This window comes from Pogona vitticeps, chromosome 1 (assembly GCF_051106095.1).
Source record: "Pogona vitticeps strain Pit_001003342236 chromosome 1, PviZW2.1, whole genome shotgun sequence".
Taxonomy (NCBI): Eukaryota; Metazoa; Chordata; class Lepidosauria; order Squamata; family Agamidae; genus Pogona; species Pogona vitticeps.
This window is the reverse complement of record NC_135783.1, coordinates 20,795,811-20,811,028: the sequence shown is the minus strand read 5'-3', so window position 1 is coordinate 20,811,028 and position 15,218 is coordinate 20,795,811. Positions and strand designations below refer to the sequence as shown.

At 38.8% G+C, this 15,218-nt stretch overlaps 1 protein-coding gene across 1 annotated transcript in view; it reads right to left on the bottom strand.

Annotated features, from left to right (window-relative positions):
• Positions 1 to 14,399, bottom strand: part of LOC110080760 (cullin-9) — an 81,921-nt gene extending 67,522 nt beyond the window's left edge. The window contains exons 1-2 of the mRNA XM_072989166.2: positions 14,285 to 14,399; positions 1,663 to 2,274 (exon numbers count right to left, since the gene is read on the bottom strand). Coding sequence (XP_072845267.2) covers positions 1,663 to 2,260 — 598 coding nt within the window. The 5' untranslated portion in view covers positions 2,261 to 2,274; positions 14,285 to 14,399. The remainder of the gene's footprint in view (positions 1 to 1,662; positions 2,275 to 14,284) is intronic.
• Between the last annotated feature and the right edge of the window lie 819 nt (positions 14,400 to 15,218).

The following is a 15,218-nucleotide window of genomic DNA, read 5'->3' as shown; positions in this document are numbered from 1 at the left end:
GCGAGTATTTTACTCTCCCTGTTCTCCCTCTTGTGTGCAGGTGTAGCTCCTCCCAAAGCCAAGGCAGTGACTCTCTCTTACTCTGAATACTAACTTCTTAGCTACTTTCCTTGCACCACATGCTTGGAGCATAGTACATTGCTGAAATCTTGCAAAGAGCCATAAACACTGAAGCAAACCTCCTAGCAGCTCAGTCAATCAGGTTCAAGCCAAACAGACACAGCCTTGCTCTCTTCTGTCTCTTCCACCAATCCCACACAAAATACTCTGTTTTCTCCCTCTATTCAAAAGCAGCTTCCAGGGACTTTTGAGTGCAGCTACTAGCTCTATTTTGACAGGTCTACTTTAACCACATCTACACCTGAATTTAATTCAATGGCTTGACTCCATAGATGCAAGCCCTTCGCCCCAACTATAAAATTGCACATTGTTCTGTAGTCAACATCAAACCAGACAGCAATAAGAAAGTACCTAAAGCATTACCATTAAATGTTTAAAAGCCATTTATTAATAATTAAACACAGAGAGAGCCCTAATACGTCTCAAATAACCTAACTTCCCTTTTCTTTCCTTCAAAAAGACCAAAAGATAAATTATCTGTATTGTGAGAATTTTTAGATGGCTATGGCTGTCAAAAAAAGGCGTGTGAAAAAACTATTCACTAACATCTCCTGTTTAGTACTAAGCTTTAATATAATTTTAAAAAAAGCTAATCCAAGAAAATGGAGGTGGAATTTAGCTAAAACTACAAAAGAAACCTTAATGAAGTCTTGCTCAATCTGATGTTCTCTAGATATATCAGACTATAAGCCCTTTCAACAAGACCTAGTCCAATGCTACTGGAGGGCATCAGCCTAGGGACACTAACAGATCAGTACTAATTTATATGGATGTTCTTGGTTCTCCTAGGATAACCTTAGAGTATCTTTCTCACAGTCTAGACCTATGAAAAACAGAAAATCATGGTAATTTTAAAATATTATATAATAGAACAAACTGCAGACATTAATAGCAGTGCTTCTAGATGAAGTTCTGTCTCACTGTTTATAAAACTAACAGATTTTTTTTTATTTATATCCCGCCTATTTAGTCGATTAAGGCCACTCTAGGCGGCTTACAACAAGGGGTACAACAATGAATAAAAACAGTTTTACATAGAAAACTTTCAACAGTTAGGTTAAACACGAGGAAAGAAAAGAGAGGGGAATCAGGAATTAACTAGGGGGGAAGGCCTGCCGAAACATCAATGTTTTTAGTTGCTTTTTGAAAATACCCAGCAAGGGGGCCGCGCGAATATCAGGGGGTAAGTTGTTCCAGAGGCGAGGAGCCACCGCCGAGAAGGCCCGATTTCTTGTCTTTTCCTTCCGGGCCTCCCTCGGCATTAGGCTCCTGTATTTACTGTATCTTTGAAATTAAAAATCATTGTCAATCCCACCACATTTTAAGCTGAAGGTTTACTTCAGCATCTGAGTAATGGTGCCTAGAAATACTTTGCCACCACAAAAGCCAGAAAATAAGTGCATGGGTCTTCAATCAATTCAACCATTTAAGGGAACTCTAAAAACAACTCAATCCTTACAAATCACCAGACTTTTCTAGTTTCTCAAATTAGCCAGAATCTTCAAAATGGCAGCTATTCATGAAGAGGCCAGACAATCCCACCTGCATCATGGGAAGCCAGTGCTCTCAGCATTTTGCCAGCGCTGCGACGGATTTGTTTCTCTTCATTACACAACATCTTCATCAGCAGATCCAGCGCTCCTGTCTCCTTGAAGACACCTGTCAAGGAACCAATACTGGCATAGGCACTGAGCACATGGATTGTGTTAAGGATAGATGACTCAGGGCCTGTGGTCCTAGCCATTTGCCGTGCAGCCCGCTGAACCAGGTTCCTGACATCAGCCTTCATTTCGCGCAATGAAGCTTCATCCACTGTAACATCAGATGGAAATGTATTGCTAGGCGCTTTCTCCTCCTTCACTCGCTGCCCCTCGGGTTTCCTCTTACCCAGCAACGTGGGGCAGTTAGCATAAACCTCCTCTGCTGACATCCACATCAAAATATTCTCTGTTTTACTTTCAACAGAAGCAGCATTGGTGCTGTTCCCTATAGTATCATCCAAGCTAAGGATGTTCCAGCGAATCAGATATTCTGTGTGTCCATCATGGCCTCGACGCTGTCGGATCAGCTCCTCAGGATAGGCCTGCAGCTTGGGTCCAAGATGCACCAGCAGATTTCCATTCCGCCTCTCACCCACCATGATGGAAATGGTATCTATGAACAAAGAGCAGAAAGAGATTAGATTGCCAGGAAATAAACTAGAAAACACACATATTTAGCATTTTCTTCATGTATTCAGTCACTGCTGTTTCAAGGGAACAAGCTACTCTTGTACAAAATGCTTATCCTCCCAGCACCTAAGGGAACTCCTTCTGATTAAGCAGAAAATCCTTGGCAGACAAACTTCACAAGGCTGCAGGCTTCCCTTTTAAAAGCAGCTGGTATTTAGTAACATTTTGCTCCAAGCAATTTGGTTCATGACACTTCCTGATGTGAACAGCCTGTTTTCAAAGCACAGTTCTCCATCAATTACAGAGCCCCAGGTCATTTTTTTATTTGTAATTTTTTTCTGTACAACCCCATGGTGCATTCACTGGGCAACACAAATTTTTGCATCTGGAGATCTCTAAAACAACCTAATTTTATGAAAGCATCTTCAGACAGAAATCCTAATAAAATCAATATATACTTTCTCCTAGGTGTGAATCATCAGTCAAGTCCTTCCTCCACCCCATTTAAATTTATTTTATTTTCAGTTGTTACAATTTGAAGCTTAGACAACTGCAGTAAAATTAGGAAATATTCCTTTTCAAGTATCTATTCATATGTAAATTTTAGTTACGTACCCTGTTCCCCCTAAAATAAGACCTAACCTGAAAATAAGTCATAGTATGATTTTTCAGGAAGCTGGTAATATAAGTCCTACTCCAAAAATAAGTCCTAGTTAAGTGAAACCCTGCCCTCCACCATTGTGCAGCAACCAGAAGATGACATGACTGCATTTGAATAAATGTAGATGGTTGTACATGACAAAAATAAAACATACCCTGGGAAAATAATAATAATAATAATAATAATAATAATAATAATAATAATAATAATAATAATAATAATAATAATAATAATAATAATAATAATAATAATAATAATAATAATAATAATAATAATAATAATAATTTATTGTCATTGTAAGTATATACACATACAACGAAATTCACAAAAATTTCGAAAATAAACCCTAATGCGTTTTTTGGGGGCAAAAATGAATATAAGACCTTGTCTTAATTATGGGGAAACAGGGTAACAGTTCATAAAACACCTTGAGACAGATCAAGTGTAATCACCCAAATTACCTCTTATTCCACACAAAACATGTTTTTAGTTGCCAGATCAGTCAGGTCCATTTGATGATGCTTAGAATTAGAAGAATACTTGGGCTTCATTTATAAACTAATATGGTTGCATGTAGCACTTACTTTCTAAAAGTATTCAAATTTTAGTACATAACTGAATATATCTGAAAGATTAGTCATCAAGCAAAAACAAAAGAAAAAATAAACCACCAAAAATGTTGTGGCACCTTAAAGACTGTAATATTTTAATGTGAGCTTTCATGGATAAAATCCACTTTCTCAGACATAAGAGATATGTAGCAAATTTTGATACATGGCATCAAAATACAGAGACAGTGGTTAGTTAGTAATCAGTGTGGTATTTCATAGCAAGTGATGCCTTCTATTTGATATTCAGATCTTTTCCATTGACAATTTGTACTAAAAAGGAGACTGGCATGTTACAGCTGATAATGACTTTTAAGACCCCTGTTTTAAACTCATTTTCTTTCTAGGTAGTTTTGTAAGCAGCTACAATGGTGAGTGAACTACCCAAGGCAATAGATGAAAGCAGAAACAACATGGCAATGAGCTCATTTATTTATTTATTTATTTATTTATTTATTTATTTATTTATTTATTTATTTATTTATTTATTTATTTATTTATTTATTTATTTATTTATTTATTTATTTATTTATTTATTTATTTATTTATTTATTTATTTATTCATTCATTCATTCATTCATTCATTCATTCATTCATTCATTCATTCATTCATTCATTCATTCATTCATTCATTCATTCATTCATTCATTCATTCATTCATTCAACTTATATGCCACCCACTCTACTCAAAGGTCTCTGGGCGGCTCACAATTAAAAAACAATTAAAATACAATAAAAGATAAAACGATTAAAACACAATTAAAATTCAATCTAAAAATTGTCAAGTTAAGACTTTCTGGTTATCTTTGAATCTTTTAAAGTGGACTTGGTAAGGAGGGAAATATGGGAGATACAGGAAGTACAGTACAATTATTGCAGTGTTTTATGTTTAGTAGTGCCATAAGATGCCTTAGCTAATATTGAGTCCATTGAGATGGATGTCCAGCATGTGTACATATTTTGTTTCAGTTGTCTCTCTTTGGATTCTTGTCCTGTATTTTCATCTTTCAAGTTTGGAAAAAAAGACTGAGTTTTTTTTTCCAGAATGGAAAAAATATTGCTCAACATTTATTAGTTGCAGCATAATGCAAGTTGGATGGTAATGGGGTTGCAGTCAAACACATCTGGAAAATACTGGGTTGGGAGGACTGATTCAGAAGAGGGAGGAAACCATATTTGCATTGACAGTTTTAAGCAGCTGTTCCTGTTTTCCAGGGAACCAGAGAACTGGGCTGAATATTTACAATAAGTTCTGCACCAACTACTACTCCAGGGACTCTTAGCAGGAACAATTAAATTGATAAATCAATTGCAGGAACAATTAAACTAGGATAGATTTGTAGCACAGCTGTCCCATATGGACAGAACACTTTCATTTATTTTTTCCCAAGGTCTAGAAGCACGCATCACTACCATAAGCAGGCCAAGAAAAAGGCTTACGTTTTTCTATAAACACATAAAGTAATTTTTAACTTTGCATTGACCTGCTACCTATTGAGAGATGAAGACAGTGTAATGCTGATTGCATACCTTCTATGTTGCCTTCCCTTCCAGTAAACTATCTTTTCCATGTTGTCAAGTGTTCTGCATAGCCAAGTGCTCACAAGTCATTTCACAATGGAAGAAAGTCAGACTTAACAGAGAACAAAAGGAAATCAAAAGATCTGCCTCTGATTAACTATCAGACATGTTAGTAACAGAGAAAGAAATCAATTAGCTTAAAATACAGAGGAATGTACCATCTTTTTACTCTCAAAGAGGGAAAGCCACATTCAGCTATTAAGATTTTGAATCAACTTTCTACAGCCACCCTGCTTTTTCCATTCAAAGGAGGTATTACATTAGATGGTAAATTTAGCATAAGAAAGACTACACAATAGCTGCTTACTTAGGTGCAATATTTTATTATTTTATACTTTGGCAAACCATTTAATCTTAGAACTGCAGAGCTGGAAGGGACCCTATAGATCATTGGGCACAGCCCCTGTCAAGAAGGCATGGTGGGGTATCGAACTCCCAACCTTTGGCTCCACAGCCAGAGACCTAAACCACTGAGCTATCCAGTACTTCTAAAGAAGGTATTCTGTCATGCCATTAATTGTGCCACAAAGGGAAGGGAGAAGGATGAATTATCATTTTGACATTTATTTATTTATTTATTTATTTATTTATTTATTTATTTATTTATTTATTTATTTTTATTTTTATTTTTATTTTTATTTTTTTGTTTATTTGTTTATTTATTTCCTGGCTTTTACCCCACCCATCTAGATTCAACAAATCTACTCTGGGCGGCTTACAGTCTGAATATAAAACAATTTAAAAAAAAAAAAAACAATATCAAATATCATAGATACAGGCAAAGTCCAAGATGGTAAGAAATAGAGAACTAAGAATTGGAATGGGGGAAGGCCTGCCTGAAGAACCAAGTCTTCATCTCATTCTTAAAAACTCCCAGCGAGGATGCCAGGCGAATCTCAAGGGGCAAGATATTCCAAAGGTGAGAAGCAGACACCATGAAAGTAGATAGTGCTGGGAAGGAATGAAGTACTGGAATTTCAACAGTTAGTATCTAACTGTAACTAGGTTTTGATGCTAACAACACAAAACAAATAAATAAACTGGGTAGTTCACACTATTCATACTTCCAAAAATAAAAGCAAATTACTGGCGTGCACACAGTGGTGCATACGGCATCTTCAAGGGCCACACACATTATGACCATATTTGGTTGAAGACACGGGGAAAAAACAGCAATGGGAATTGTGGCAAAAGCATCAAGGTGGCCCTTTTTGAGGCAGCCATTCAATATCATCTATTTCTCTCATCCAGCTCAGGCCTGGTCATGAGTGAAAGCTTCACATCAGGGAGGCAAGGAAACAGTATCTATATATTTTTTTAAAAAACAACAACTGAGGAACAGAGAGGCCAGAGAAAAAGGAGTTTTGTGGCTTTCTACAATAAGCTAGGGGTTCTAGAGTAGAGGAGCTATGTGAAAGGAAGTCCCTTTTTTTACTTCTAACAGAGGCTAGGGAGATGGTCTTTTCTCACACTATGGAAAATAGAAAAGTATACAGTGGTGCCTCGCTAGACAATGATAATCCGTTCCACTGAAATCGCTGTTTAGCGAAATCATTGTCTAGCGAAAAGCATTTCCCCATTGGAATGCATTGAAACCTGTTTAATGCGTTCCAATGGGGAAGAATCGTCGTTGTCTAGCAAAGATCAGCCATAGGAAAGCTGCTTTGCAAATCGCCAATCAGCTGTTTAAATAGATGTCTTGCAAAGCTTAGGTCCTGAAAACACCCGTTTTGCGAGCACGGAGGGAGCTGTCAAAATCGTTGTCTAGCGAAAATTGGGGACCAAACATTATCCAGCAAAATTCCCTCATAGGAATCACTCTTTTGAGAATCGCTATAGCGATCGCAAAAAGTCAATGTCTGGCGAAAAAATTGTCATGCGGGGTAACTGTCTAGCGTGGCACCACTGTATTTGGATCAAGTACTATGAGTTGATCAAAAGGAAAGATAAACAAACCACACAATTATCCCAAAAAGTTGTTTCAGAACCACTCAAAGCAATTACAAAGCTGTGGGTTAAAAATGTATTTCAGTTCAGAAATTCAAGATTGTTCTCAAGAACACAAAAGGTTTTTGTTCTTTGTTGTTTATCTGAAATGTAATTTAAAATTAGATGGAAAAGGCAGTCATTGCACGATTACAGGAGCAGTGCAGAATAGACAGGGATTCCTTAATGGCTAAATTCTCCAGCGTCACACCAGTAAAGAAGCAAACCGATACCCAGATCATATATTTCATTCTGGTTGCCCATGACTGCCTCTACAACAAACTTCAATAGAAAAACATCACTCTCACACATTGATTCATTCAGTGGATCTGAATTCAACTGTCTTAGGTGCACAAAGCAGAAGAAATACAATATGTCCATCTCCATATTCTAAGGACTAGACAATGGATTTCAAATGGGTATATTTCTTAATCTCTAGTAGCAAAGCACTAGTATAGCACCTTAAAGATTAACAAGTTCATGACAGCTTTAGTTTTTGTTGACTCTAATTCAGTTCAGTGAATTTCTAGAGTGCTGTATAGTATTTAAAGTACAGTACACGTAATTTCTGGTGGAACTACAGGCAGTGAGACCAGAGGGTGGGGAAATGCAAAAAGTACTGACAGGAGAAACTACGATGTGGGATATACTTCACAAAAACTCAAGTTACAGGAGATTTGCTGCCAATAGAGATGGGCACTTCATATTCGTATTAGTAATGAAGCCTGGTACCACAAGTGATACGGATTCCCATCCATGCCCAGAGCCGGCTGGCTCATTAACCAGTCTCTGTGTGGCACAGATGTACACCTTTAGCGTTGGTGCACCAATCCGGGAAGGAGCCCGCCAGCCGTCACTGCCTCCCCAGGCAGCCAACCACTGTGGTATGGACCTTCCCTGCTCAACCACAGAGTAGTCAGCTTGAATGGGGAGGGCAGGGAAAAGCCATCCAGGCTCCTTCCCTGACTGGTGCACTGGTGCTGAAGGAGGATCCGTGTATTGCGTGGAGCCAAGTAAGTGGACTGGCTGGTTCTGGGTGTGAGGAACAGAAATCAGTACTACCTGCGGTACCAGGCTTTGTTTCTAATATGAATAGGATGCACCCATCTCTAGTTAGTGTTTAAGGTACCAAAGGATTTGGATGTTTTAACTGTGAATGAATGAAACATACCTAGTTATACCAGAACTGCCATCCAATGTCACTTTCATTTGCATTTCTAAAGGCTTAGTTAACCCTGGCTTTCTCTAGTTTGTTCCTGCTCTCTAGCCATAGCTACTTCTCTCCCCACCATCTCATGTAGAGAGACAAAAATCACTTTGGCATTGTCTGTAATATCATTGCTATATTAACAGAGAAGCAAAATGTTCCAGCCTGTTCCAGTATGTTCCCAATAAGTTAGTCACCTACAAAAATTAAATAAGTTTGGCTTGTATTTTTTTCCTTCTGACTTTAATTTTGCAAGAATCACTTGTAGGTTGTGTTTTGTTTTTTCAAGAGCAGCTTACTAAGAATAACTATCTCAATGCTTTCATATTCTGCTCACTACACCTGGTTCTTTTTGTGTCCAATGGGGCTTCTTCTCATTTACATAATAATAACCTTAAAATTGCAGGGATGGAAGGGACCCTATGGATCATAGAGTCTAGCCAGTCAAGGAGATGCAGTGTACAATTTAATTTATCTTTCTTTCCTTATCTATCTATTATTTATGATTTATGTTATGTTTTGTTAATTGATATTTTGGATTCATGCTACTTGTGATTGGGTTCCTTTTGTAAGGTAGGCGGGCCCAGGGATTCGGCAGGAATGACAGCCGGAGTCGAAGTAACTGTCAAAAAAGGATTCGTTTTATTAACATTACTATTAAACAATTCTGAACCAAATGGGTTTGTCTTTTCTTCATTGTCAAACAAGTTGTATTTCTTGGGTTTTACCCCAGGTCCCATATCTTTAACCTTTACACTTTCTTCACCCCAAAGGGGGAGGTTATGGTCGGAGCGGTGAGGGGTGCGCTCAACACCGTACAAGTGGTCCGACAACACGGGTGGATTACTACTGAACCTTCCAGACGAGGGAGGTAAGGGCTGACTCCACCAGGGGTCCCTTTGTTCATCATAGGGGAAGGACTCGACCCCCCTCCCTGTCTCCATTCCTTACGAGGCTCACCTCCCAGTGGTTTATCGGCTGCTGTAGGTAGCGGCAGCAATCCGTCCTCCTTCATGAGGTTTGGAAACGTCTTTACCAGCGTTACAATCCTTTCCCTCTCTATCCCAGTTTCCACCGTCTGTGTAGCTTTCTCCTCACCCAAGTCTCCTCCTCCCTTCTTCTCCCTCTCCTCTTTTATACCTTCATCCCATCTCCAAGTTCCTGACTCCTCCTCCCAGTCCATGGTTCTCTCGGCCAGAAACACTTCTATTGCTTTATTTGTTATACCCTCTTCGTCATCTAATTTAATCAACTCCCCCACCACACATCCTTTGCTTTCTTCTCTCTCTGGCATCTGCGAGGACGGCTCACTTCTCTGCCTCCACTCACACTACTATAATTGTATATATGTTGTTGTTAGCCACTCAGAGTGGTATAGATTTACCAGATGGGCGGGGTATAAATAAAATAAATAAACAAAATAATAAATAAATACAAAACATATTCACTATCATCATTTCACACAAACCCAAATCTGCTAGCATTGCCCCCCCCCCAATTCCACATGTGTCATTCCAGTGAGCACTGGATATTTCATCCTGTTAGGACAGAACATAAGGTTTTCTGTTTCCCTTGTGGCTTCTATTAATCCTCCATGAACGACCATGACCTAGTATCAGATTTCCCATAGTTTTACACAAACATATCAGTAGTTGGGCCTCTCTGTTTTCTCATGTATCTGGGCTTCCTCCTGTGTTATTCAGCAGGCCTGCAAAATCTTCCTATTCTCAGTTAGAAAGACTCCCACATTAAACCTCCCACTTCTTCAGCAAAACTTTCCTGAGTCATTCTGTTCTTCAGTGTCATATGATTCCAACATACCTAAAACTCTTATGTCAGTTGCCAATCTCTTCAAGTCCCAAGTTAACCATCTATCTATAGAGCATAAAGGTGACAGAACACAGAAATGTTTTTCCTCAATCTGGAAGGTATACTCTGAGAACTTTCTGAATAGGGAACAGTAGTCAGATTTTTTTCTGGAACCAGTCTTAGACCTTTAATACTACCCTAACAACAACACCTACTCATGATCAGCCATTCACTCCCTTTTCTAGCACTTCCAGTGGTGGCTCTTCAATATCCCTCCCAGATTAATATCAAAGGAAAAAAATTCAGAACATCTGTGAATCTTGAAGGAACAGCAGAAAATGGCAGGATTATATTGTGGAAAGAAATAACTACAGTGGTGCCTTGCTAGACAATGATAATCTGTTCCACTGAAATCGCTGTTTAGCGAAATCATTGTCTAGCGAAAAGCATTTCCACATTGGAATGCACTGAAACCTGTTTAATGCGTTCCAATGGGGAAGAATCGTCGTTGTCTAGGGAAGATCGGCCATAGGAAAGCCGCTTTGCGAACCGCCGATCAGCTGTTTAAATTGCTGTCTTGCGAAGCTTATGTTCCGAAAACACCTGTTTTGCAAGCGCGGAGGGAGCTGTCAAAATCGCTGTCTAGCGAAAATCGGTTTGAGAAGCAGGGACCAAACACTGTCCAGTGAAATTCCCCCATAGGAATCACTGTTCTGCAAATTGCTATAGCGATCGCAAAAAATCAATGTCTAGCAAAAAAAACTCTCATTCGGGGTAACTGTCTAGCGAGGCACCGCTGTACTTCTTTTTTTAAATGGATGGAACTGCAGGAAAGTCTAGCTTGTGAACACCAGAGAACTGGCTTACTAGGAAATGACTTAATAGGCTATGGATTGGAGTTGGAACAGGCAACTTCACATCTATGTCAGCATATTATATGCCCTTCAATACGGTACTACAAAAGATCTAGTGTTAATGCTCTCAATGTGGCCCACTACTGGGTGAAAATTATCTAACGTATTTATTAATTGTAGTGTGATGTTTCTGACATGAACAAAGCTTGCAATCTGTATGATCCTTTTAGTGGTTCGATAAAAGTGCCACCTAACTCTTGCATTTGTATAATCTTGACCCGTACAGCCTTTTCCTAATTCTTTCTGAACAAAGAAAGGACAATCAACAGCTAAAAATTAACATTTTGTCTGACAGAAACAAAAATAAAGCCTTCTCTAAATTCGCTTCTACTGTATTTTTACCATATTTTCTACTGTATATTCTACTGTGTTTTCTTCTAGTTACACTTCCACAGTCTCTATAAATTAATGATTAAGTGTCACAAAGTCAATTCAGACTTATGGGAGTCTTGCCAGAGTTTTCTAGATATAAAATCCTTAGCAATGGTTCACTAGTCTTCCCTCCTATAGGACTGTGCAACTTGCCCATGGCCACACAGGTGGCAGGGCACATAACTTTATCAACCACTCAAGTTCCAAAGGATTCTGGTTGACCAAGGTCATGACTGTTTTTGATCATCCCTGCTGATATTTGCTAAGAATGAACACTTTGACAGCACATAACTGATCACAACAGTATGTAAGTTCTGTAACCTGATTTGAGATCCTGTTATATAGGGCTGGCTATACATTCTTTAAATAAATAAGCAAGCAGGCAGGCAGGGAACTACTACGCAAGGCAAACCTTTCAAGCCTACAGAAGAACTAAACAATGGCCAATTAATTATTCAATCAAACACAATATCCATGTAGATTTAGGAAAAAACACATATAGAATGTATTCCATCTTCCGAAACATCAATGTATTTCTCCAGAAACAACATTTCAAAGCTTCAACATATATAACATCACTAAAATTGAAGGTACTGTACATGATTTCAAATCAACAGTACAAACCCTGTATACCACTTTTCCTAAATAGGGTGGGTGGGGACATATAAAAAGCAATGGCTCTTATGTATGAGGTATTTCATTTTTATATAAATTATACAAATTATTTATTTTCCTTTGTATCGAACCCAGGACAATATTTAAGTTTATCCCAGTTTCATATTCCCTTTCTTTGTGTACAAATGAAGTCATTTAAAAAGTCTTCCCCTTTCCATTTCATTCAAATAAACTCCGTAATTGCAAATCCACATGCAACTTACTCTGTGATACAACAAAATTAGTCCTCCCTTTCAAAATTTTTAAAATTTATTTTGTTTCTTTTCAAAGGACCAGTTATTTGCTTTGCTCCTAATAAATTAATACAAATGCACATTAACAAACTAGCTGACAATCTTAAGGGAAGTTCTATCTAGGTCTTTTGTTAGTGCTGTTTACTTTCCAGGTAAATAGCAGTGGATCTTGTGGGAATACATTCTAGGAAAAGAAAGATTCTGACTCACAAATCTGATGAAGCCAATTTCTGATGAAAGCTTGTGTAAGAATTATGTGTTCCATGCTAAACATATCACACAGGGAAGAAATTCTAAGGCAGGATAAACTATTTCAAAGCAATGCAATGCTAGGTTAGTAATTTAAATTACTACAAATTTCCACTACATTTCTGCCTTTAGATTTTTTTATTTTATTAAGCCATACATGTCCTAAGTAGGAATGCATACAAACTGTTTGCCATAACATTTTACACACTGATTTACAATAAACTAAGTATAATTTAGAAACCTTTGCTCATGACCTAATACATCTTTTACATTACAGTATACAGTATTATCTGTCTAAAGACAAGGAGGCAACTTTAATATTTATTCAATTTTTTTGTTCAGGTCATGTGCTAATCACACAATTCAGTGTGTGACTAGGAATATTAGCAGCATCTTGTTAATCAGTGGGAATTTGCTGCCACAATTTACATAATTACACTCACAATGGCATAAATCCGCAATAGGATTCTAGCCATTATCTATTGTTCCATACTTAATAATATTTGAAGCTGATAAATCAAATATTTTTGTCAAAGAGTTTTATTTTCTGCTGATGAGCAGGCTTTAATTTAGCATGTTTTGAAAGCAAATCATGCACTTATATTTTTAACAGATTACTATGTATGGATGTGAAAAACGCAAAACGAAGAAAGTTAATCATTTCATTTAAAATGTGATGTTGAAGAAGAGCTTTAGAGATATAGCTGACAAGGAAAAAAGTGAACTGCAGAGTAAGTCAGGTCTCAGCTCCCAACAGAAACGAAAACTAAACCATAAAAAGACAGGACTCACTGGAGAAAACCCGAATGCAAAAAAAAGTAGCAAACACTAAGACAACAGGAAATCGGAATATGAGATGAATCTGCTTAATAAAGGAATCTACAGCCTTCAGTTTACAGGGTGTGATCAGGGCTTTTAATAATAAAACTTTTTGGAGATGCCATATGGCGGAAGCAACTTGTTGGTACATAATAGGAAATATGAACAGTGCAATCCTAGGCATGTCTACTAGGTTATTTCCACTTAGTTCTGTGAGGCTTAACGCCAGATAAATACAGGATTGCAAAATAATGCATGCTTTAACATATGATTCCAATATAAAACATCTTCAAGCTTCATTTCGACCCAGACTGATCGTGATCCGAGCGTCTTTAAAAATGCAACACCTTATAACTGAGAACTCCCAAGGTTCTAATAAACTGTATTTTTTTAAAAAAAACTGTTTCGTGTCCCTCACACACACACCGAGAATTTTGTATGTGTTTTGATAGGAAGCCTTCAATGCACTCCCCTTTTTCCTTCTCCCATCAGGGAAATAATTCCCGCACCCGGTCTGTGCCCGAGAAACTACTGCACAGACATCCTATTTCTCCTCAAGAGATTTCATGCCTCCTTAATGGAGGGGCTCCAGGGCGGAGAAGATGGAAAAACAAAGATGGAGGCGGGGGGGAGGTGAAGGAGGAGGGGGAGGAGGACAACCGGAGGCTACGACCCAACCAGCCTTCCTCTCCAGGGCCGGAAAGGCAACGAGGGTCCAAGTCCCGGCGGGCGGCGTCCACTCCAATCCCCCGGCTCCACAACGTGGTCAAGGTCTCGGTCGCCGACCACCGAAGGCCGCTTCCTGACCGCGAAAGAAAGGAAGGAAGGGCAGCAGAAAAAGTCAGCGAAGCAGTTCGTCTCGCCAAGCCCGTTACTTACCTCTCCAACCGCCGCGGGCGACGCCGGGCCTCCTCCTCCTCCTCCTCCTTCCCCCGGCCGCCTCAGCCGCTCCACAAGTTCCGGGTGACTGGGACGCATGCGCCGAAGCCGCACGGGCTGAGGTTGGTTTCCCTCCGGAAACTCGGGTACGGATCCCTACGAGGGACGAAAAAGTCAAAAACTAGGGATGGTTCGGCCGCCGCGAAAATGGGGGGGGGAGGTTGCGCGTCGGAATGCCTGCGCTTAAGCGAGCCGTCCGCCGCAGTGCAATTTACGGCCGCTTCATGTGCTGTAAAAGGTAGACGTTTGGCTGCGGAGCTTGGAAGGAAATGGCTGTTAAGCAGCACAACGGGCTGCCAGTAGTTGGAGTTTGGGGACTAGAGGACGGGTCTCAGGACTTTCGCCGATGACGGGAAGGGCTTTCCAGTTCCAGACATCATTGTCTTTGAAGGGCGTTTTAAACGGATTTTGAAAGTTGTTCAGATTTTATGCCATACATTCCTTCCTAAATGGCAAATAAAAATTTTCTTTGTGTCTCTGTGTGTGGAAAATATTTGAAGACGCAATATCAGTATCGGCAACTAGAGGGATCAAGAGTATTATTTCCTAATATTTTAAAAGTCGGCTGGTGACGAGAATACGACACGTTAATAACGTTTAACAGGGCAAATAGTTTCTCTGATTGGACTATGGGAATGGAATGGAATTTTAATTATCGTCAGCCGCCCAGAGACCTCTGGGTAGAGTGGGCGGCATATAAATTAAATTAAATTAAATTAAATAAATAGGTAACTTTTTAAAAATAACATTATGAGAGCTGTATTCACGACTAGAAATATTTATTGGTATACGTATTTATTTTATTTCATTTAAAATATTTTTATGTTTCCTTTCTCCTTGAAAAGAACCCAAGGCAGCGTACATCATTAAAAAG